Source organism: Trachinotus anak, unplaced genomic scaffold, assembly GCF_046630095.1.
Source record: "Trachinotus anak isolate AG129_WGS33_773 ecotype Australia unplaced genomic scaffold, CSIRO_AGI_Tana_v1 ptg000032l, whole genome shotgun sequence".
Classification (NCBI taxonomy): domain Eukaryota; kingdom Metazoa; phylum Chordata; class Actinopteri; order Carangiformes; family Carangidae; genus Trachinotus; species Trachinotus anak.
Window position 1 is genome coordinate 28686635 of NW_027273883.1, and position 25336 is coordinate 28711970.

General features: G+C 39.7%; 1 protein-coding gene across 7 annotated transcripts in view; it reads left to right on the forward strand.

Annotated features, from left to right (window-relative positions):
* The window catches only part of hace1 (HECT domain and ankyrin repeat containing E3 ubiquitin protein ligase 1), a 63708-nt gene that overhangs the window by 23517 nt on the left and 14855 nt on the right, over positions 1-25336 (forward strand). For 6 of the 7 annotated variants that reach the window (XM_071468526.1, XM_071468527.1, XM_071468529.1 and 3 more), the window contains 14 exons: positions 1702-1784; positions 2060-2156; positions 2274-2375; positions 2937-3043; positions 3578-3728; positions 10452-10756; positions 12417-12485; positions 12595-12682; positions 17761-17872; positions 18766-18863; positions 19022-19109; positions 19255-19404; positions 20589-20785; positions 24553-24684. In XM_071468526.1, the coding sequence (XP_071324627.1) occupies positions 1702-1784; positions 2060-2156; positions 2274-2375; positions 2937-3043; positions 3578-3728; positions 10452-10756; positions 12417-12485; positions 12595-12682; positions 17761-17872; positions 18766-18863; positions 19022-19109; positions 19255-19404; positions 20589-20785; positions 24553-24684 (1779 nt within the window). The remainder of the gene's footprint in view (positions 1-1701; positions 1785-2059; positions 2157-2273; positions 2376-2936; positions 3044-3577; positions 3729-10451; positions 10757-12416; positions 12486-12594; positions 12683-17760; positions 17873-18765; positions 18864-19021; positions 19110-19254; positions 19405-20588; positions 20786-24552; positions 24685-25336) is intronic. The other variant, XM_071468528.1, reaches the window with a different exon arrangement.

A 25336-nucleotide genomic window follows, 5' to 3' on the forward strand; every position in this document is an offset into this window, starting at 1 on the left:
TCTCGGACACACACGGACACACACAGACACACACAGACACACACACACAGACAAGCGTGCATATGCCAGCGGTGCGCGGGAAAATCAACCAGCGCATCACTGGTGCATGCACACACACTTGTCTGATTGGCACAGTCCTCCTCTGCACGCACCGATCACAGGAAAACCTGCCACAGTGGATTATTTTGGCACTGGCACAGAGAAGGTCGGTGACGGCCTGGAGTTTACAAAAGGTTAGTTATACTTTGTTTGGGCCCGAACCCAAGGAGGTCCCTTATGAGAGAGCACTTGAGTTTTTTTTCAGGAAGCCAAGAAAAATTAGGTGTTCTGATAGGGCTAGGTGTTCTGATAGGGCATGCAAGCTTTGCACCAAATAGGCTACAGTATAAGAACATGAAAAGAATCTGAATCAGGCTTTGTACCTTAGGGAGTTTCTTTATTTTATTTGTGTTATTATTTTATTGTCACATTATTTTATTTTACCCAAAAAGTTAGAACAGGTTATTGGTGGAGGTATGTCTTAAGTTAATTATTTGAAATAAAAACCTCCAGCTGAAGTTGTTTTGTGCAAATCATTCCTGTCACAGAATCTAAAGATTGAAACTAGTTGGGGTGAGAAATGAAACCAGGCAGGGCTCTGGTAAAAATGTTTTTAGTTGTCTTCTCTTAAAGAACTTACTTTTAAAGAAGTAAGATTGAGCTGAATAATTCCAAATGCTGTAGCTTTATAATGGTCTCAGCAGGTGACTCTGAAGAACAATAGATACAGTTTTTTTTCATATGGGAGCTTCAGAAAGTGTTGAACGCCGCCCGCTGCATACACTCTGCATACAATGACTGACTCCACCGACCGCCACGACACTGTGACACTTGATTCCCCCAACGGTGTCAGTGGAGCACCACAAATTGCTACCTGGTCTGTGGGAAACACTGTACCATATCCAACACCAGCCTGATGGGATTAAAGGATGACAAAGCAAAGTAGATCAGAATTAATGGATAAATACTTCACAACAACCAAGTGTTGAAAACATTATGTTTATATTGTTAAATTTATTTAACCAGAGTGGTATAAATGTACATTATGTTTAACTGATATACAGATTACAAGAAAGGCACCATCCACCCATGTTTTTCCCCAACTTGTACATTATTGGAGACCCATCTTTTAACTGACTTGCGGTTTTATTTGAGGAAATAGAGCATATGTAACAGTTTAATAATGATTCAGCCTTAAGGTTAATTTACCCAAGGTGACCATAGCATTTGCCAGCCACAGCACAACATACACCCTCTTTTGGTATGCTCACAGCTACTGGATGTAGCTACTGGTACATACAGTATAATGCAAAAGTATTGAGTGGGAATGCAAATCGTACTACTACTACTACTACTACTACTACTTTTTACAACTTGTGTCTTATTTTTGAATTTTTATCTCTTACTTTTAGTCTAGCAATTCTGAAATCTCAGCAATTACTAGTACAGTATTATCATAAAAAAAAATCCTTCATTTTATAACCTTTTATCCTGAATGTAGAATGTAGACACCAAAATAATTTTGGTAAATCTTAAAAACTTCATTGGAATTGTTGTACTTGAATGTTGGTGATTGCTGCTGACACTAGTTTTTTTCCTTGTTATTTATTATGGCAGTGAAACATTTCCCAGTATGTGATGTATTGTTTTGTGTCTACTTAGACGGTGTTGTGTCTTCTGGACAGTGGCGCTGACATCAACCGGCCAAATGTCTCTGGAGCCACGCCTCTTTATTTTGCTTGCAGGTGTTGTCATCAGTGATGTCATTGTAATGTTGATTCATTTTTGGTCTCACCTTACTTCCTCTTAATTATTCATGGGTGGAGATGTACTGATCTGCTTCCTTTTAATTTTGAAAATGGCTTAACAAACAGGAGCTATCTTGTTACTTAATTCACATGTCAGATTACTAAAATGTGCTATAATATTCTAAAATGCCCACATTGACTTTTGCATACCTGAGTGCCAGTATTTGACACTCCATTACTACTATTTATTGAAACTTGCCTTTTTTCTGTAGCCATGGCCAAAGAGACACAGCACAGATCCTGCTCTCTCGAGGTGCCAAATACCTCGCTGATAAGAATGGAATCACTCCTCTGGATCTCTGTGTGCAGGTGAGCATTTCACCACGTTATGACCTTTCATGCATTTAATGGTTTTTCCTCATTGTGTTTTGTTGTCCAGTTTTATGTTGACCTCCTGTGGTTGCTGTTCCTCCTGTGTGTTTTTAGGGTGGATATGGGGAAACCTGTGAGATCCTCATCCAGCACCATGGCAGACTGTTCCAGACCCTCATCCAGATGACACAGAATGATGAGATTAAAGAAAACATGGTATAACCAGTTGTTATACCATGCCTCTGGCCAGAACCAGAACTCAACAAAATGCCTCTGCCTCTGGCCAGGGAATTCGTTCAAATTTGGTAAAAACATTCACCTGGCCTTGATGACAAACTGAGTAGGTCTTGGTGGCTCAAAGTCAAAGGTCAAAGGTCAAGGTCATGGTGACATCACAAAACATGATTTGGGCCCTGTGAACACAATATTTCGAGAATTTCTCAAGGGAATTTTTCAAAATTGGCACAAATATTCTCTTGGATTTGTTCAAATTTTGTATAAACGTTCACTTGGACTTAAGGACATACTGATGTGTGACCTCACAAAACAATTTTTAACCATTACTCAAGGACTCTCAAACAAAATTTTACACAAATGGTTAATATTTTATTTAACTCTAGAAAAACAGGGATGTAATCTGAAACTAGTTGGAGTGGCGGAGGCATACAACTGCCAGGCAGTAATCCTAGTTCTCTAAATTCATTGATAAATCCTGCATATACACTTCTATTGAGTGTGTGTGTGTGTGTGTGTGTGTGTGTGTGTGTGTGTGTTTAGCTCAGGCAGGTTCTGGAACATGTCTCTCAGCAGAGTGATGGTCATTACCAGAGGATCTTGACCAGTCTTGCTGAAGTGGCTACCACTAATGGGCACAAACTTCTCAGGTATAATTGTACATATTTTATGTTTTATTTATTTTTATTTGATTTTTTTCCTTTTTCCTATATGTTTTATGTTCATGTATATTGAGGTTGTTATATGTGACTTTTAGATCCATTTTTGTAAACAAAACTTCCATTCTAGTTTTTTTTTTCTATTTCAAAAAGCATTTTTTTTACATCCATAGGTAATGCAAATGGATATACAAACTAGGAGAAAATGAAGAAAAGCGTGTACCATTAAGGCTTAGTCCTAACCACAGAAACCTGGGTTCGAGTCTGACCCATGGCCCTAACTGCATGTCATCCTCTCTCTCTCTCCCTGACTTTCCTATATGTCTCTCACTATGGCTACCCAAATAAAGGCAAACAATGCCCCAAAAATAACTTAAAAGGAGATAATATGTAATAGAAAACATTTCCATATCATGTCTCCCTACATTGCAGTTGGCTTATCTGTTTAATATATGTATGTTTAATTTTAAGTAGTTATTGCAAATTGATTTGATTGATTGTTTTTTTCACTCTGTCCCTGCTCAGCCTGTCCAGCAGTTATGAAGCTCAAATGAAGAGTCTGCTGAGAATTGTTCGTATGTTCTGCCATGTTTTCCGCCTGGGACCTTCATCACCCAACAACGGCAATGACATGGGCTACAATGGCAACAAGACACCTCGCAGCCAGGTCTTTAAGGTCAGTAGGAGGTCTATACACAGGCTTTCCACGTGTTCTAGAAAAAGTGGAAAATAATTTTTTAGTCTTAGAAAACAAATGGAAAACAGGAAATATTAAATAGAAATAGAACAATCTACATTCTTGTATTTTCCTTTTGCTGACGGGCTGCAAGAGGTCGCAACTTAAGTTAGGGCTATGTCCAGGGAACAGATAAAGTTAGAATGGCAAAGGTTCTTGTTCTTGGTCATGTTTTGAAACACTGAACACACCACAGAGTTGTGTGCTTGTGAATGCACCCTGCATCATGGCAGCTTGGTGAAGACAGTGTGCTTCCATTGTACAGAGCCACCCAAAGGGCTAGCTGAGAAAAAAAAAGCTACGGTTTATAAACCGCCCTTTTTGCTGCTGTCATTCCCCAACGCTCTATTCCTGTGTTTCCTGTCTGTCTTCACTGTCCTATGACATCAAAATGCCCCACCTGTCTCAGGTGATATTTTTCTGTGCAAGCTTGCAATGATGCCACTGAGACAGTAGGCTCTATTGGTTTTGGAGATGTTTAAGGAGTTAGATGGTACATGAGTTTTATTTTTATTGACTAAGTGGTCCTTGTTCTGAAAAAGTTTAAGAAACACGCCTCTAGGGATTAGCTGTGGGCGGTCTAATGATCTTACATAATGGACAATCTTACTCACGTAATAAAAAAGTCCTAAGTTTAGATATTTAATTCCAAAAGTTCGATTGCTAACTAGCCCACTAACAGCAGCTGGTATCAGCAGTTCTTGTTCTGCCATGCAGCCCTGGCGAGTTTGGTGTAGGGGCACATGTACAAGTTCTTTACCTAAACAGAAAAGAACTAACGTCAGCTAGTTCTTGTCCTTGCTGCAGTCCAAAATGGTTGAGCAGGTCATCCACTAATCAGAAGGTCAGTTGTTCAATCCCCAGCTCTTCCAAGTCTGTGTGTGATAGAGATGTGCTGAAAATATGGCAGGCACTGTTTGAATGGGTGAGTGTGACTCGTAGTGTAAAGCGGTTTGAGTGGTCGTTAAGACTTGAAAAATCTAAATGTATTCCATTTACCATTACTATCCTCTTCTCCAGAACAAACGCACCAGGTGATTAAAACTTGGTAAAAGCACTGAATGAAGCAGTTTCAACTAACTTAAAAATAGTTCCAGAGCTGCTGAGGCTATGAATAAGTGCAGGAATTATTATACAGTTCATTAAGTATGCAGACCCTTTCAGTTTTTGCACTCTTGATTGTGTTGTGGGTTTAATTTTACATGTTTAAAATTTTTGCCCATCTGCATTAAATAACCCATACTGACAAAGCCAAAATGTGATTCTAGAATTTTAGCTAATTTATTAAAAATCAAAAAACAAAATCTTTCATTTATGAAAGCATCAGACCCTTTGCTGTGCCTCTCCAAATTGTGGTCAGGTGCATCCTGATACAAAAGAACTTAGAGCCTTAATTGAGTATTTTTTAGTCCCTTTGGCAGAAAATATAGGTTTGAGTTTCCTGGGTAAGTCTCTTCATGTTTTGCATGATTTGGTTTATCTCATTCTCCCTGGCAGATCTCAAGCTGTGTCAGATTGAATGGTAAGTGCCTGTGAACTGACATCTTTCAGTCTCTCCAGAGATGTGCCATGGGATTAAAGGAGCTATTTGCAAGTTTTTAAAAAACTGTTTACTAGTCTAAAAAAAATGTCAGTTCCTGTCCTCCAGTATGTCCAGCAAATGAGGGAGAAGATGCAGAAAATGGCTAAATTGGTGCATGACAATGTGGAGAAAGCACAGGTGAGACAAAAAAGTTATGATGAGATGGCAAGAAGAAGAGAGAGTGTTCTAACCAGGAAAAGAGGTTCTGCTTTTCCTACCAACTTCAAAAAACAAGTTGCTAGCTGGATGGCAAGGACCCTGTAAAATTTTGAGGAAGATGGGTGATGCCACATATGAGGTAAACATGCCTAAGCATAGGAGAGTGGCACTCTGAAGCAGACCATGCCAGCCAGCAGCTCCTTCTTCTGTAAAGAAGAACAAGGATCAGACTGACCAGTTTTTTTGCCCAATTTACAGAGGACACTCAGATTAAATCAGAGTTGTCTCATACGTTCCCAGAGATGGTACTGACCATTGTTCCTTCAGATGTGTTTCTTGACAAACCAGGTTACACCTGTTTGGTGGAACACAACATCATCATCATCAGGATCCTACACCAGTACGCCAGAGGAGTCCCAGAGATGCTTCTTCCTGCTTTGAAGGAGGAACTGGAGGTGAAGAAGTTACTGGAGGTTGTTGATAGGTTGCAGAGTGAGTGTAGCAGCCCAGTAGTTCTTGTTTTGAAGAAGGATGGCTCAATCAGACTCTGTATTGACTTTTGAAAATGTAACTCTCGGTCAAACTTTGATGCATATCCAACCCCTAGACTAGATGACCTCAATGAACACATTGGTAAGGCCCAGTACATCAGCACTTTGGACTTGTGCAGGGGTTATTGGCAGGTGCCCTTACCTCCTGAGGCCAAGGCAGTATACCACTTGCAGAACGCCCCAGGGATTTTTTCAATACACTGTCATGCTGTTTGGCTTACAGGGTGCACCTGCCACATTTCAAATACTAATGGACCAGGTGCAGAGGCCTTTTTAGCTTCATATCTGGATGACATTGTCACCTATAGAATGATCTGAGAGGATCATCTGCAGCATCTCAAAGAGATTCTACAGTGTCTTCACCAAGATGGTTTCACTGCTCAGCTCAAGAAGTGTGCTATTGCTCAATGGGAGGCCATGTATTTGGGCTACCTGCTGGGCCATGGGGAGATATGGGCCTTAACTCCAACCCTAACTCTAACAGTAAAGTCCAGGCAGTGAAGAACTGCCTTCGTCCCTGCACAAAGCCACAGCTTAAATCCTTTCTTGGATTGGCAGGGTAGTATAGGTGGTTTGTACTACATTTTGCTACACAAGCAGCTCCTTTAACCCATTTGACTCGTAAATCTAACCAAACCAGTTGCCTGGGAGGAGGGGCATGAAAAGGCTTTTATGGACTTAAAAGAGGTAATTTGTAATGATCCAGTGTTGCAGAGTCCAGACTTCAATCGGCCCTTCACTGTTCAGATGGTGACCTCAGGAGTGGGGCTTGGGGCTTTCCTTCTTCAAGGTGAAGCAGACGACCAGTAATCAGTGTCTTATGTTAGCTGTAGGCTGTGGCCACATAAGACCCAGTACTCAGCCATCGAGATGGAATGCCTGGCAATGAAGTGGGCCTCAGATTTTTAAGTACTGTCTTCTTGGAAGAGACTTCATTCTTCAAATTGACCACAGTGGGATCTCCCAGTAGTAAGACAAGTAAAACTACCTCAACTTATGCAGTAGATGACAGTGGTGCGAAACCATAAACTGTATATAAAAATGGATGAAGGCACTGGGTCTCAAAAGCGAAGCCAATGCGGAAGTGCCTTAAAGTGCATTGGGGGCTGGCCCCAAAAGACTCCCATTGAAAAAATGTCAACTTCTCTCATGAACTACTAAGTCAATAAATTTTTCCACAACTAACTGTGTCGTCATTGGCAAAATATATTCCTCCTGATCAGTTTTCTGGTGGTCCATCTGAAAATAGTTCTCTAATTAACTCGGCCTTACCCCGTAAAATGCCTTGAGATAATGTATGTTATTATGATTTGGCGCTATACAAATAAAATTGAATTGAATTGGCCATGGGGTCACTTGAGAATAAGTCACCAGAGGAGAGCTCAAGTTGTATGTGCCTTGTTTTAACTCAGTTGTGTTAAATTAGTTATTTTCTTATTATTTGTAGGAGGAATTTTCCACTGTTTTGCTGGTAGTTATTTAGTTATAATTAGTTCTCATCTTACCGTAATTATGGCTCGTTATTTGGTACTAACAGAGTGGAGGGATCCTGATATCCAGTTTTTTCGGTAAGTAAATGTTTATTTTCTGAATGTTTTCCAGATTTATTGTGTATAATGCTTCTCTAACAACTGTGTTTTTTTACTGTGTGTTTTAACCAGAGAATTGGAGACAGTCTCAGTTACTATATGAATCACAGACGTGCTTTGCTACCCAAGCTAGCTAGCTGATAACTTGTAAGCTATGCTAACCGTACATGGTCCCACGCGGCTGGAAACCTGTGTGAACCACTGATTGTGGGGTTTTAAACCCTATAAAAAGATACATTTAATAAACTTAAAGTTAACGTTGTTTGTTTTGTGTTTCTGACACATGTAAGCCAGTTTAAATAGACTCTGTTAGTAAACTGTGCAGCATTAATGTAACTTAATAAATTGTTCAGGTAATTTCAAAACTTAAAACAGTAATCTAAACTTTTCACATTTTTGTTGGTTAGCTCTGAATACCTGCTGTATCTCTGAAGTCATACATGTGAAGACAAGTTGTATATAACTCTATGTATATATGTAGTGTAGACATCAAATGATGCTGACTGCACAGGAATACAATGAGGCAATAAGTTTACTACGTTTTGTGAACAGATCCTGCTGCTTATTGTCTGCTAATTCTTACATAGTTTAACTGTTTATCCATGCTTATGTGCTTTTTTATGTTTTCAGTCATCAATCTGCTAAAAAAAGATTGGCTGAAGCAATGGTTGATGAACGTGAGGAGAGAACTGACCCCATGTAAGACCTGATGTCTGTGCAGTTATATGAGGATCAGTTCTTCACAGATAAGAGGGTAGGCAGATTCATTTTTATGCTCTATTTACACAGTAAATTGTATAAATGTTCTAATACTTAGTGGTGAAAGTGACTGATATACAAACCTAACAAGGGGAAACTTTTCTGTAGTAATTTATCTGAATATGTGGAGAGCAACATTTAATGAAATCATCAGTCTACTAAACCTACATGATGTCTTTGATCATGATGTCACATTTTTATTTTACCAACATTTTAGCAACATAGTATCATTATAGCTGACAAAAACAGGCTTTGAATAAAACTTTGCAACATGTTCAGCCAGCCTTTGTATGTTTTTCAGGAGATGAGATAACTGTGACCTGTGCTCTGACCTGTGTTTTGACAGACTTCAGTTGTCCTGCAGCCAAATGTCCTGCATGAAAAATCAGGTTCTATGTTAGACCATCACTATGTAAGATCTGCACTCAAATTTTCATGAACATTATTTTATTCAATGTACCAGACAGTTGTAGAACATAAAAATATTGTCTTACAACTAACTTAGTATCACGGTGATAGAATACAGAATTAGCTTACATGCATAAAACATTTTAGTTTTATTCCATTAACTTATTCTCAGTCTCCTCTTCTCTCTGGTATCATATTGTATCGTGTACAATACACAGTGTATAGAAGAATATTGTCTTGTAGGGGTTTGTCTTTTGATACTGTGAGGTCATAGACAACAGTCCTCAACTGAAGCAGACATTCATGCACCTATCCTGACAGCTGGTTTATATGTGTGTGATTAACAGTGATTCACCATGTCTTAACTAAAGTGTTTGTCTTTTAGTGTAATACGAAGTTATCCACACTGAAAACTGAATAACCAGTGCCAACAGAGGAGGACCTTATGTATGGAGTGGTGCATTTGATTCTATTCATCTGTTTGTGGAGAAAGGAGACTGGCGGCTACAATGGTGCAGCTGTCTCTTTTTCTGCCATGATCGAAGCAAAAGCAAAATACAGACCTCTTCCCATGTCCCCATTTTGTTTTTTTACATGAGTGTGCAAAATTGTCCTTGTTTACGACTCTGGGTCCGATTTCTGTGGTCTGCCCCCAGGGGGAGACCTCCAGCATCACGTATAGTGGCAGCATCGTGCTGAAGCAACTTTTCACTGACAACGCACTCGTTACGAACGCGATCGCTTGGTCAAACAGCAAGTATATTCCAGGCCTTACCTGTGCCATTGGGGAGAGAAAGGACAAACACTGCTCCTGGTGCTCCATACTCCTTACTCTTGTTTTTGGTTTTCTTTTTTCCCTTTCACCATCCAACACTTCACATGTTTCACTCATGCAAACACTCCTACACCACTGATTTAAAATTAGACTCTTCATACATGGATACTGCTGTTATAAGTTCAGAAGTATTAGTCTTACAAACTGTGTACTGAAGACTTGACATTTTGATTTAGAAGTCATTGTTATTGAAACAGTGTTAAATAAATAAACCTGCTGTGATTTAATTGTGTTGAGCATGTTTTTTTCAAAATTTACCATCTGACTCACAGGACCCTTTGCACATCAGATTTTATTTGGATTTGAAACACCTGTTTCCACATTCTGCGGATTAAATTAACCAGAGAATATGGATTATGCAGGGAAACCAGGACACTGTTTCTAGAAACAGATGTTATTGTTGTTCTTTTTTTTTTTTTTGTTACTGTTATGAACTGTACAAACAAAATTCCATTCACCTTCATTGTATTGATATGGAGGCAAAACTAATCTAGGACAACCAGAGACATGTCGTGACTCAAAATGAATATATATAAAATATAAAAATTCTTTTAATAGGTAGCACAAGAGACAAGTAAGGAAATGTTTAAAAGATTGAGACTTGTACTCAGTTGGACAGAGATCATTCTTAGGAGCTTTGTATTTCTTTGAAATGAATCTTCATTAAATCCCAGATAATGTTAATGAAGCTTTATAAAACCCACAAACAGTGAAGGTCAAAGTCACTCCTTTCATGTAATATTGTCATGAATCTCTTTGTTTTTGTCTGTCTCTTTGCAGCCATTGGAGTTGCTATGGCACTCCCTGGATGAGTGGCTAGTGCTCATCTCCACAGAGCTGGATAGGAACAGGAAGAACCCCTCTTCCTCCTCCTCCAGCAGCGAGATAGCTTCTCTGCTTCTCAAACAAAGGGCGGTTGATCACTCTGGCTCAACACCAAAGCTTCCCTCCTTGCTGGACCCTCAGATTGTCATGGAAACAGAAGTGTGTGCTGACGGGGAGGACGTCATCTCCATGACAGCCAGTCGGCTCAGTGCTGTGATCCAGGCCTTCTATATGTGCTGCTCCTGTCAAATGCCACAAGGGTTTGTTCTCAGCTGTTATGTTTTTCAATATCGAAAGAAGCATAATTTAATATAGAGAGCATTAAGTATAATGTGGTCTAAACAGACCTCCGGCAGCCCTCCCACAATAAAGTCCTAAAATAACATTTTTAATTTTGGGGGGCTCACTACTGCTAGTACCAGAGCCACCACTACAAATGATGTACTCCTGCTGACATTGGTAATGCTACTGCTCCTGTTGTACCACTGCTGAAACCAGTACTACTACTACTGGTACTATTATTGCTACAACTACTTTACTACTTCTGACACACTACTATGGCTATAGCCACATTTACAAATACAACTACAACAGGTGGAACTATCACTGCCATTACTGCTGCTTTACAACTGAGATTAGTACCACTGTCCCTATAACCACTGTACTACTGCTGTGCTACTGCTGGTACTATTACGTTTACCACAGCCACCACTGGTTTGCTGGTTACTACTACTACTACTACTACTACCACTACTACTACCTCGACTACTCCTGCATCAGCTGTTATTTCTTCTCCCAGACAACCAGTAAAGTGTGACTCATTGCTGTAGTAATCATGTTATCTCTCACATTCGTATCATATCAGACTGACTGATCAGACTAACTTCATAAAAAGTGCAGTAAACAAAAATTAACTTGTTCACAAGGTTTTTCAAGGTATGTGGCAAGTTGTTCCAAAGACCATGGAGAACTTGCCACAGTTTTTCTGTGGATTTAGACTGTCTGTGTCTTCAGTCTTTGATGTTGAGTTCAGGGCTCTGTGTGAGCTACACCATGTGCTGCAGAACTCCCACTTGTGATTTTTGTATAGCCTTTACGTATTTTAGAAAAGGTGGTTGCTAAGAATTAGCTAAATGAAACTACAGATTTTGTGCGGTGCATTAAATATCATAATACTGAACACAAAACACCAGTCTGCCATTATAGCCTTTGTGTGTTTATACTTGCGCCTTTGAAAACTATTACTGACTTTTAAAGAGGAAAGGCTTTTGTGGAAGAGATAAGCATGCAAAATCAAATAAAAGTTTGAAGATTTGTAGTGGCGACACTGAAGCCATGCGACCATGGTGTAGTTCATTTATAGCCTAACATTCAATATTTACCCGTTTCTTACATCTTTGTCACTGAACAAAACATGTAAGTATAGCAAACTTTTTTTAGTCACAGGGCTTATTTTCTGCAGTAATCCAAAAGTTAATGTAAAAATGACATTGGCTTTTTGTTGAGAGAACCAGTAGGAACCAGTAGCAATGATCCTGAATCAGGATAATGTAAGGTATCACTCTATCTCTCTCAGTGCTTAGTTTGCAAGAATATGAGACAGCTCCCACTGTAACCAGCCATGTCTCATCTTACACCCTGTTTGCTTTGCTCCCAGACTTATCTCTCGTTGTTTAAACCCTACTACAGGTTCATCATTATACGCAATTAGATAATTAAAGATTCTTAATTAACAGCCAGTTGAGACCTGTTATTGTTGTGGTTGCTCTTTTCACTCTACTTTCTATCAACATCAATTTGAGTTTGAGAGAGAAAAACATGCTCTAACGGAGGCTGTAGTTGAGATGTTGGTGCTATCCGTCTCTTTTATTTTCCCACTCCATCTTCCTAACACTTCTCCTCACTCTCTTCCCTACCCAGAATGACATCTCCTCGCTTTATCGAGTTTGTCTGCAAGCATGACACTGTGCTGAAGTGTTTTGTAACCAGGTGAGTCATGGTGGCTCTCTGCTATACATCAACCTCCTCACATAGTACCTAGAGACTGGGTATTGATCAGCAGCTTTCTCTGTTCATGTCTCTACATCTTCTTTTTCAGGAATCCAAAGATCATCTTTAACCACTTCCACTTCCTCCTGGAGTGTCCTGAGTTAATGTCACGTTTCATGCATATTATTAAGGGCCAGGTAAGACATACTGAATGGAAGAGTGTCCAGGTGCTCTTTGGCAAACAAAGCCTTTAGATGTTACTCTGTGGTTCTTTTTTATCTCAGTGAGCATTCTGCGTTGTGCTCTTTAAGTCATTTTAGACCCCCTGACAAAGGAGGTCAGGTTTTGACCAATCTTGGTTGTTTTGTGGTACTGAGAGTGTGATCTACTGATCGAATATAGTAAAACAAAGTATAACAAGTGAAAATTTGTCATTACAGGCGTAATGATCAACAGAAAATGATTTGGGGATATTTTTATACCTCCACGCCAGCAATAGCCAGGGCCGGAGGCATCATGTTTTCAGGTCGTACGTCCATCCATCCCATTCTTGTGAATGCGTTATCTCAGTAACACCTTGACAGAACTTCTTAAAATTTGGCACAAACATTAATCAGGACTCAAGGATGAACTGATTACATTTTGGTGGTAAAAGGTCAATGTTGCGTTGACCTCACACAACACGGTTATGGCCTTATGAATGCAATATCTCAGGATTTTATTCAAATTTGGCACAGAGGTTTCATTCGCACTCAAGGGTGAACTGATGAGAATTTCAACCTAGGGGAAACACTGACATTTTGGAGTGCTGCTGACAACAAGACAAAATATTCCTTTGGCTCTAGGAAGTTGTTGGAAATTTATTACAGTGTTCTTGCATTTTATAGATTAATTATTTAGTAAATTGAAAAAATAGTAGACCAATTAATCAGAAATGAGAATAAGTATTAGTTGCAGTATGCATCTCTCTAAATCTGAAAAGTTATTTTTTGCAGCTGTAAAATTTTTCAGCTGTACTTTGTACAGATTATAGTCAATTCTTAACAAAACAAATGAAACGTTTGCTTATTTTATTTATGTACATAAAATTGATATATCATAATCAGTGTTGATTTTGACACCTGATTTAGATGTAGTTCTTTTTCATCCTTCCTGACCGCTAGAGGTGGTGCTTTAAGCACTGGATCTTCTGTCCCACATGTGCGCAGGCTGAGTATTTCATATCAACAATGTAACCTGTGACCCTGGATGACCACAGAGAGACTATATCTTCAGGTGTCATCAGGGAGTCTGTTCCTTGACAGAAGAATGGAGCTGTGGCGTGCTGGGAGCTAGTTCAGAAGGGGGCTGCTCAGCACAAACGGACTGTGAATGGACTGGAGATGACGGAGGATAGTGACTGATCAGGAAGTGAGCTAGGGATGGAAGCAAGTGCGGGGAATATGAAGGTTGGAATAGAGTGATGGGGACAAACGCTAAACGAAAATCTAAAGAATGTAATTGGCAAAATGGAAATTCATTTTCAGAAGGAACCGATACAAAATATGTTAGGTGCAAAAGCTGAAGAGGAGAACTACAAAGTAATCATTAAACTTGTGAAGGAAGATGCTTCATTTGGTGAATGGAACCCTGTCCATCTTACTAAAACAATAAATAAACTGATAGGTGAAGTGAAGAGAGCAAGAGTACTACATAATGGAGCTTTGTTGATTCTTTGCAGGGATAGTATGCAGCAAGACAAAGTTATGAGACTGGATAAGATTGATGGTAAAAAGGTTCAAGCAGCTCTGGTTAATGCCAAAAAGATGGTTTGAGGTATAATCGCGGGAATTCCCTTAAGTATGTCCTTGAGTCCGCTCGAAGAAAATGTGAAAGGTGCAAAGGTGAACGAGGCAAAACACCTGAAAACAACTCAAGATGGCGAGAAATGTGACAGTCTGTCTGTGTTGTTGGCCTTTAATGAGGAACGACTACCATCTAAAGTGTATAGCGGTTATATGAGTTATGATGTCAGGCTCTATATCCCCGTGCCACTGAGATGTTTTAAATGCCAAAGATACGGACATGTAGCAGCAGTTTGTAAAGGCAAGCAGAGGTGTGGGAGATGCGCCAGTGAATATGAATGTGGGAAGTGTGATGAAGGAGCTAAGCTGAAGTGCTGCAACTGTTCAGGGGGGCGTAGCTCTGCCTATTGAGGGTGTGGGGCCAACAAGAGAGCTGCAGAGATGTGGCAAGTAAAACCTTCTTAAGGGCTCACATATGCTGAGGCAGTTAAGAAGGTACAAGTGCAGCCAAACATATCTGTTGATAAAATAGGTAGTTCAGTGAATAACAAAATGACCTCGTGTTAGGGAAGCAGTAGTAAAAAAAGACTCTCTGATTGTAGGAGAAAATGAATTTATATTGTTTATGGTTAATGTGATACACTGTTTGGCACAAACAGATAAGAAAACAGAAAAGATCAAAATCATAGTTAAAGCAGCAGAAAAGTATCTGGGAATCAGTGGTATATGATGGGAGGAGGTGGAGGAAATGTTAAAAGGAGGGATTTCTAGCTCAGACTCACTTCCATTGAGTGGGTCTTCATCATGGTCTTAATTATAGTACAGTTGAATGCAAGAAGCCTTGTATGTAAGCTATTAAGAATGGTAGCAGTACTGGGAAAGGTGAAGGTGTAGTTACAATTGTGCAGAACGGGACTAGTGAGTGAGTCATGTCTGAGGTGGAGCCCAAATAGCTCAGGTGTCACTTTGTGGCCAAATACAGCGTTTATCCCCAAGGTGCTGTCATGTTTAAACCTCAACCATCTTATTCATTTGGCACGGTTTAATCCCCCATTGGGTAATGGAGAGAGGTCCAGGTTGCTGTATCTAGTTCGGGCCTCAGAGCCTATTTTGCGGTTCTGCAACTGTCCAGTGATCCAAATAGCTCTTTGTTTGTAATGATGACCCCAGGTGAGGTCGTTCTCTTTCCAAACAACACCTGTTCCACTGGATTGTGAATGTTATTGCTCATGCATATAAGGTGAATAATCTGGTCCTGTCATCTAGAGTCAAGTGCCACTCTACCAGGAGTGTCTCCACATCATAGGCGGCCTTGAGGGGTGTGCCCCTAGAGACCATATGTGCTGCGTTCTCATGGGCATCACCAAGCACATTCTCTAAGTTCTACAGGGTGAATGTTGCCACCCCACCTCCTCTGGGTGTGGCGCTTTTTCCAAGTTCCTCTGTGTCTACTCTGTGAGGTATGTACTCGAATTCCTCTTGACATTGTTGGCACTAGTCATCCTGCGCTTAAAGCTTTGCCTCTGGCGGTCAGGAAGGATGAAATTCAATGAAAGTAGAAGGACAGCGGGCAGAAAGCCCCCCAGCCAGCCTGCGACCACCAACCCCAAGTTGGGCCCAGCGCTAAATGGCCCCAGAAACCACGGGCCCCCGGCTACCCACCACCACCAACAACACTATGTAATAAGATGAACGTAGTAACGTACAAGAATGTATTATGAACGTAATGAGAAGAGCCAGTGCTTAAAGCATTGTCTCTGGTGGTCATCCAGGATTCAGAACCATAGTTACATTGGTAACTTTTGTTTTAGCCCTTATCTTTGTATGAAAATGTATTCGCAGAACATTTTATTTGGAACACCATATTTATACTGGGTAATCCTTCCTTTTGCTCTCAAAACGCTCTCAGTTCTTTATGGCATGGATTCCACAAGATACTGGAAACGTTCCTTTCAGAGTCTGGTCCTTTGCATTACATCATTGCTGCAGATTTGTCAGCTGCACGTTCATGCTGTAAATCTCCAGTTCTACCACCTCCCAAAGGTGTAGGAGATCAGCAGTTTAAGAAATTTGCTAGGGAGGCAACTGAAGTTTACTGAACTCATTGTCATGTTTATAAAACCAGTTTGTAACGTTCCATCATTCTGGATGTAGTCACCATAAAGAATTGTGCATGGTCAGGAACAACATTCAAATAGACTGGCAATGAATAGATGGTATTAAGGGACCCAAAGCATACCAAGAAACAAGTATCCATACCATTACACTGCCATCAGCCTGCACTATAGACACAGGGCAAGTTGGGTTCCTGAATTTCCTGGTGATGCCAAATTCTGAGAAATCGAGATTCATCAGACCAGGCTACATTTTTCCAGTCTTGAACTGTCCAGTTTAGGTGGGTTTGTAAATCGACTGCACTTACATAATGTCTTTCTAGTCTTATCAACTGCTCAAAGCCACATTCACCCATTCACTCACACATTCATACAACACTTTTACTATGCATACAGTGCTTTAATATCTCACACACAGACATATACCAATTTTGGGTTTGGTGTTCAGTATCTAGCCTGTAACCTTTGGCTAAATAAGAATCGAACCTTCTGCTGTTGTAGCCCATCAGTCTCAAGGTCAGGCGTGTTTCTCATTCTGAGGAAGCTTTTCTGCTCACTACAGTTGTAAAATGTGGTTATGTTACCGTACTGAATTACCATAGCCTTGCTGTCAGCTGAAACCAGTCTGGTTATTCTCCTCCTCTCATCAAGACATTCCACTGTCCACTGAACCTCTGCACAGTGGGTATTTTTTTGTTTTTGGCACTATTCTGAGTAAACGCCAGTGACTGCAGACAATCTCAGGTGATCAGCAGTTTAAGAAATTTGCTTGTCTGGCTCAAACGATCACGCCACAGCCAAAGCCATGGAGCTCACATTTTTCCCCTTTCTGGTGTCTGATGTGAACATAAACTGAAGCACCTGAACTGCATGATTTTATGAATTGCACTGCGGCTGTCGCTCGTCTAACTCTCAGTGGACTGTAGATGAATTTAGTCCATTGATCTGTTTCATTCAAGAACCAGTACTGACTGACTGACTGTCTGTCTGTCCGTCCTTCTTTTAATTTTGGCTACAGTGTGTGATTCCACAAAGGTATGCAGGTTTTTAATAAGACTGCTCTGCTCTGAGTGGTGTGATGATCATTCACTCTGCAGTGTTTGAGCCTTGTTACGTTTTAATTGCAGACTTTAACTCGGTGAATTTGATTTCAAACGCCTTTCTCCCTCTTTCACGCAAATCCTTCACTCTACCCCAATGTTGAGTGAACAAAAGCATATATTATGCAAATAGACCTTGACTTCATTTTATTACAGCTGAGTATAGCACTGAAGGCTTTCCACGACGTCAGCTGAAAAATCCAATGTCTGTGTGATAATTAATTAATTTAAGAAATGTGCTGTGCAATGTGGGATAAAGTGTTGTTTTCCCTCTCAGCCCTTTAAGGATCGCTGTGAGTGGTTCTATGAGCATCTGCTTGCTGGCCAGCCAGACTCTGACATGGTTCATCGTCCAGTCAACGAGAATGACATCCTCCTCATTCACAGAGGTACAAACAGTCCTCACACTATACACTTCGTGTATAAAGAGAAGATCACACCAAAATCTATTCAGATGTAATTTATCCTCCAATGTTATGTTGTCTGGCCTATTTGGAAATGTACATAGAATGAGTTTCCAATGGTTGATATGTGCCAGTTGTTGGTACTTTGGTTGGTTGTCAGACCATATAATGCCAAAACAGACACCAAAACTCTATAAGATAGTATAAGATGCACTTTTGGTAGCCCCACTATGTCAATGTAGTGGCCTAATTGAAATGAATGAGTTATTCCAAATGTCTCTTTGATAGTGGTAATATCTGTCTAAACAGAGAGTTTTTTTTAGGGTTGGTTCCTGGTTGGTTTGGTAACAACTGTGGTTATTGGTGCCGGTGCATTTTAACAAAACAGGCACAGTAATTAGTGAAAGACAAGAGGAACCTTCATCATCAACAACATTCAAAGTTCAGGAGGTATATACAGAAATCTTGAGACTCAAGATTAGTATAAGAAATATAGTAATCATGAAGAAACTTGAGGCATTTTAAGTGTTAAATTCTATTCCTTATCCTTATCCTTTATCCTATCAAATTTTTCCTACAACATCTACCATGGGTGGTAGTTGTGAATACTAGGAACCAAAGTAAAGATGTTGCTTGGTACAAAATTTTGTGATAAAGTGGTAAGATGTCATGTTCCACATTGTGTGGATTTTTGCCAATAAGTAAGGTAACAATAAATTTCCTGCTTCTAAATTATGTTCTTTCTACAGTATAAAAGAGAGAACAGAGTATGTAGCTGCAACCCTGACCACTATATTTCTCATCTGCCCTCCCCATCTTCTTCCCCTTCAAGTTTTGTTATATACTATACTTTATCTATTTTTCTATTTCACTAACAGACTCCATATTCAGAAGCAGCTGTGAGATGGTTTCCAAGTCCACCAACGAGAAGCTCAAACAGGGTATTGCTGTTCGCTTCCATGGGGAGGAGGGGATGGTGGGTTTCTAAATTCATATGACACTGCATGAGTTCTCAGTAATAAAAATCCTTTTCTGTTGGCCTTCTGGCTGTCACCCGATGAACCAGCAGTACTCCAGTTCCACATCTCATTTAATCCTAAATGGAGTCATCTTGTGGTTTATGTTGTGTTTCAGGGTCAGGGTGTGGTTCGGGAGTGGTTTGACATCCTGTCCAATGAAATCATCAACCCAGACTATGCTCTGTTCACTCAGTCAGCTGATGGTATATGATGTTTTCATTACTGTAATAACATTCAATGTGACAAGCAGACCTTTTGGAAGGTGGAATTAAGGGTAGTTTTTGTGTGTGTGTGTGTGTGTGTGTGTGTGTGTGTGTGTGTGTGTGTGTGTGTGTGTGAGATCTACAGGTACCACTTTTCAGCCCAACAGTAACTCCTCAGTGAACCCAGACCATCTCAACTACTTCCGGTTTGCAGGTCAGATCCTGGGTTTGGCTCTGTACCACCGACAGCTGGTGAACATCTACTTTACACGCTCCTTCTACAAACACATACTGGGTAAAAGAACACAGCCACATGTGTTGATAAGGGTCAGACCAGTGCGTTGGTTTAGAATACACGGGGTCATCTATCTTTGACCCTTAACATTTTACTTGATACTGTTTACAATAAAAATCATCTTAACCCAGGGAAAGTGTAGCACACATGCATCATGTACACACTGCTTATAACTTCACATCACAAATTAATTCATTTCATTTAAAACAGTAATTCAGGTGGTTCTTGTTAGTATATGGGCACAGTGCACACACAAACTGCTAGTTAGATTTATATTTTCACTGACCCCATGAAGATACTATTGTTTCAGATCTTATTACCAGCTTCTCAAAATTTCAGAATCTCGGTGGAAAAAAACCCCAAAATAATTCATATTCACATTTATCCAAAATGGAAGTGAGAGAATATTTTTTTTTACATTACTAAGACTCAGCATATCATATGAACATGGTTATTATTTCAGTGGAACACTGACACTCTCAGTGTCCTTTCGGGTACAGGTATTTGCCCCCCTCTTGAGAACTTGTTTACTTACAGGCAAAAAACATAACAGAATTTAAATCGTTCGTGGTGGCCTGTCAGAATGTTCCTGGTTCAAGATGGCATTTGTTGCATGTCGTTCTTCCTCCTCTCTCTCTCTACCCCTTACCTCCTGTCATGTTTCTACTGGCCAAATAAAGGAAAATACCTGAAAAGAACACTGAAAATACTAGAAATACAGATAAAATCACTGACATCCTCCTCCTTGTAGTTCCCGAGCAGCTAGGAAACCAGAGCAGCTCGCTAGACCGATGTAGCCCTGAGCCTAAGATCGACATCCATACATGGTCCAGTCCTATACCAGGTTTTTACCCAGTTTGTTTGGAAAAAAAAGTTTCTAAATCTAGTGACAATGTGCTCAGTTAACAACACTGCAGGCTGTAAACACCCCCCAAATGGAACCTGTTTGCACCAGAAACTTCAACTCAGTCACAAGACACTTGGCTGACCAGTGGTGGAAATATAATCACTTTACTATTGTCCTTCACTTGTAAGTCACATTAAAGTGCTGGCCCTGCTGTTGTGGTCCAGCCAAAAATAGAGCATTATGTATCTGACTCCCTTCAGGTTTAGTATAATACAACCTCCTGGATCGAGTGGTCATGATGTTCTATATTATATTAATATTTTTGTATGTTCTCCAGGTATCCCAGTGAACTACCAGGATGTATCATCCATTGATCCAGAGTATGCTAAGAACCTGCAGTGGATCCTGGACAACGACATCAGTGATCTGGGTCTGGAGCTCACTTTCTCTGTAGAGACAGATGTGTTTGGGGCAATGGAGGAAGTGCCTCTCAAGCCCGGAGGGATCAGCATCCTGGTCACCCAGGGCAACAAGGTCAGTCGCTGCAAACCCAGCATACAGTGTCAATACAATGCAAAATATTTGGGTGAAAGGACAAAGCTTAGTTCTAGGTGGTTATAGTTTTTTTTTAAATGTATTTCTTATTCTTGTTAAAGGTTTGAGTTAATGAAGGGTTTTTTGTTCTTCTTCTATTTCGAAACTAATTATACGTAAAATAGAGACAAACTTTTTTAAATTTTTGCATTAGAATAGCATTTCCTATACTGGGGCTTTGTTTGTTGGTATTTGAAATAATAAAAAACTAAGTTCAGATTGCTTTTTGATTATGACTACACGGTTTATCAGTCTTAGACAAAAATAAAAAAAAGATTGGGTTAGGGTTAGGTTGGTAACTTCTGCTCTTGCAGTCTAAAGAGTGTTTAACTATCAGTAAAAGTTAAAGTGCTGCAAGAAAATATTGTGCTATCATTAAACAGCCTGTCCCTTCAATGTGTCAGGATGCAGTGTTTTGTATCACTACTCAAAGTTGAAATATCAGATGATTGATTTGGCTTGTCTAGAATTTTCCTCTTCTTTACCCTGGAAAGCTCTTTGCTTGCTTTGGCCATTTGATTGGGATCATTATTTTGTTCAATGAAGAAATGTCATCCAATGAGTTTTGATGCATTTGGCTGAATCTGAGCACAAAATGCTCCTATATGCCTCTGCATTCCCCCTGTTGCTTCCATCAGCAGTTAAATTCTCAATAAATGCCGGTGTGCCAGTTCTATTGGCAGCTATACATGACTAAGCCATAACAGAACCACTACATGCTTGACAGATGAGGTGGTATATTTGGGGTCATAAACTGTTCTTTATCTTCTCCACACTTTTGTCTCTCCATCATTTTTGATAGAGGTTAAATTTTTCCATTAGTCCATAGAATTTTGTGACACAATACTGCTGATCTCTTTTTGTTTTTGTGAACTGCAATATGGCCTTTCTGCTTTTAAAGCTTACCAGGGGTTTGCATTTTTTGTCTCATTATTGTCTTCTTCACTTGCATGGCCATCTCTTTACTCCTCATATTGACAGAAACTCTCAACTCTGAATCACCTCTCAACCACATGTGAGCTTTTTTGTGCATGAACTAATGTTGAAATGAGAAATGGCTGCTCAAGAAACATTTAGTAGTCAAGTGCCTAATTATTTTTTAACCCTTGCAATTTGTGAACTATGTGCCAAAGGGGCAATATGACACAGTTCTTCCAATGTTGATATAAATCTACACCTTTTAATGAGACCTTTTTTATTGCAAATTGAATGTGCTGAGGCACAGAGCCTGAAGAACAGTCTGGACTGTGAGTAAGCCACTGTTTCCAAGTAAGCTCAGGGTAGGGGGGAATCTATTTACTGATCTGCTGCATGTAAGGATTTTGACAGTAATCAGGTCACCACAGTGCAAATTGTAAACCTGTTGTTTAGTTTTCAACATAACTTTTTAATTTCAAGAAATTCAGCAAAAACAAGCTGGTGGGGCTAATTTTTCATTTGAGGGCCATTGAAGGTCTCAAATTTTTACTCTTTTTCAGTGTTTTTATTTGAAGTTTTGATATCCATAAAAACATATATTGGTGGTTTCAAGTACCAAAAACCATCTCAATGAAGTTGTACATCTTCACTTTTAATAAGGCCTCCACTTGATCCATCTGATTCGACCAATTTTAGGAAACTTTCTAAGCTCCCATTTATATATTTTTAGCTAATTTTCAGAAAATGTGGTGGCAGACTAATTGCTATGTCTTATTCATGAAAACAAAACAATATTTCTTGGAAATTTCAGTCTTATTTTAAGAAAAAACCTTGCAAAAACTGATCTTAAGGTCATGAATTATTTGCTGCTATCAGCTGATTATGGCCATCAGTTCATTCTTGTTCACTTTAATCTAAGTGCAACCATTGTTACTGTTGATCACGAGATTGGATTGCACCATCTTGGAACCTTTTTAATTATAAATGGCACTGCTTTACAGTGGCATCTACATGCTTCTCTTAGGCCGCCTTATACAAAGACATAACATCAGTTTCTGGCAAAACTGGTACACAGAGGAGCTCTCAAGTGCACAACTCTAGAGATCTAAAACAAGAGGAGAGGTGAATAAAACAGGAAGTAAAGCAACAAAAATGTGTAACCAAACATAACTTAGGACACTGGACTGAACATGACAGTTTACATTTTTGCGCTGGTGATACTGATACCTGGTGTAATCAACCCTGGAAACAAATATAAAAATACCTTCATAACTACCTTCAAGACATGCATAAATGATAAGACTGCAATACTGTCATCAATCATAGTGCAAATATCCAGATCAGTAACAAGCCTGGAACTGAGTACTCTTTGAAATCAACTCACAACACAAAACAAAACACAAAGAGGTCCACTTTAGAATGACTTGGTTAATTTAAAAAGGAATATATGTGAAAAGGACCATCCTTCCGTCAATTACAACTTTCTCGCTGAGTGATCATTTTACAAGTCAGCATAGCCAAAATCACAGCACAGCCATTGTCTTGTAAATGTGTGTTTATGTTGTTTATGTGTTCAAAATACTGGAAATGTGAACACAAATATGATGCATTGATGTCAGTTTACAGCAGTTCCACAGTTTTCAACTCAATTACAAAGACCATACACGGTCCAGTCATATACAGGGTTTTGACCAAGTCTTTTTTTAATGTTTCATTGTAAAGAACTTTGTAATTGTGTTCAGAAAAGTGCTATCTAAAGTAAAATGTATTTGTCCAAATTGTTTTTTTCCCCATGACTATAAGTCTGAAATCTCACTTGTTTAAAGCACATACACACATTTTCTGCAAGATTAGCCTTGTTTGCTGTGACTTGAAGTAACTCAACTCCCCCATTGCTCTAGAAGAGTTAAAGTGGGCTCTCACATGACCCAGGGTGGGTTGGAATTCATCCAGAGCTGTACCTTGCTTTTTGAGATGACCTGGGACCACCACTGCTAGATATGATTAACACAGCTATTGACGAGGGTGCATTAGTGTCAACACAGCCGTAACTATGTTACTCCCCAAACCAGATAAAGATTTGACTCAGTGTGGTAATTATAGACCACTGTCTCTTTTGAAAGGGGATGTTTAAGTATGCCCTAAAGTACTTGCAACTCAATTAGAGACATAGCTGACAAAAGTGATACACAACGACCAAGACAGTTTCCTTAAAACCTGTTTAGCAGCTGATAATGTGCTTGACCTGTTACACATCATCATGCAGCAGGTAGTGTTGACTCTCCTTCCTCTGTCTTATTGTCAGATCAAAGCTGTGCACAGTGCATTGACTTCACTGGCCAGTCGCAATATGTAATCAGTTCGCCACAAATAGAATATAATTCCTTGGGGAATCACTGCTGCATTGTAATAGCAATCCGCAAAGGTGCCAGCACACCTGCCTTTTAAAGGGACATCGCCAAGAGGGCAGACTGATTTGTTTATTGCATGTCACACCCAAAACGCTCCCATGATAAGTGCAACGCTTTTGAACCATGCACCTTTCATATTTGACATTCAATTTTAGTTATAAACTTTTTAAGTTTTTAATATTTTTGTGGTTTCATGCTGAAGCTGTGTGACTGAAGGTGGCATTAATGACCATTCCACTTCATCCATAGTTGCAGTGTTGCAGGGTTACTGCAGATAGCACTTTCTGGTAAATTAGAGAACAGTCCAACAGGAGAAGAGAGAATAATGAACTATAACTAGTTTTCGTTGTGTGTGTGTGTGTTTGTTTCCTCTCTCAGGCCGAGTATGTGCAGCTGGTGACGGAGCTGAGGATGACACGAGCAATCCAGCCTCAGATAAACGCCTTCCTACAAGGATTCCACACTTTTATCCCCCCCTCACTCATCCAGCTTTTTGATGAGTTTGAATTGGTTAGTCATTCTCCTCTGACCTCCTCCTGTCTTTTGCTACCTTTCCTTCTCCTTCTCTCTTCCATCATCTTTCACAATTTGTATTGTATTTGTTCCCCTGTGTCTATCAGAATGCTTGGCTCTGATGCAGGAATTTATTAGCCATGTGTGGTTGAAGCTCCTGCCTCATCTTCAAATCCATCAGGGGGGTGGGGTCTTTTTTTAAATTTTACTTTTTCACGTTTTGCACTTTGTGTTGTAGATTTAATTTTAAATGGATAAAACTGTTTTTGCCCCTCAGTGGACCCTCAATAACCCATGATGACAAAGTGAAAACGTGCATTTAGAATTTTTTGCAAATTTATTAAAATCATTAAATATGAAAATAATCCAAAAGTCAAATTTCTTATTTTCAAAAGTGGCACTCCAGTTGGTGGTCAGGTGCATCCTGTTTGCTTTAGAACTTGCTTGGAGACAAACATAATTTGGACATAGTTTAGAAAGGCACGCACCTGTATATACAAGGTACCAAAAGTCACACTGTAGATCAGGACAAAAACCAAGCCATGACCTCCAAGGAATGGGAAAAACTGGGATATCCTGCCCAAATCCAGGTGTGGAAAGCTGTTATACATTTACTCATGATGACTTGAGGCTGTAATTACTGCTAAAG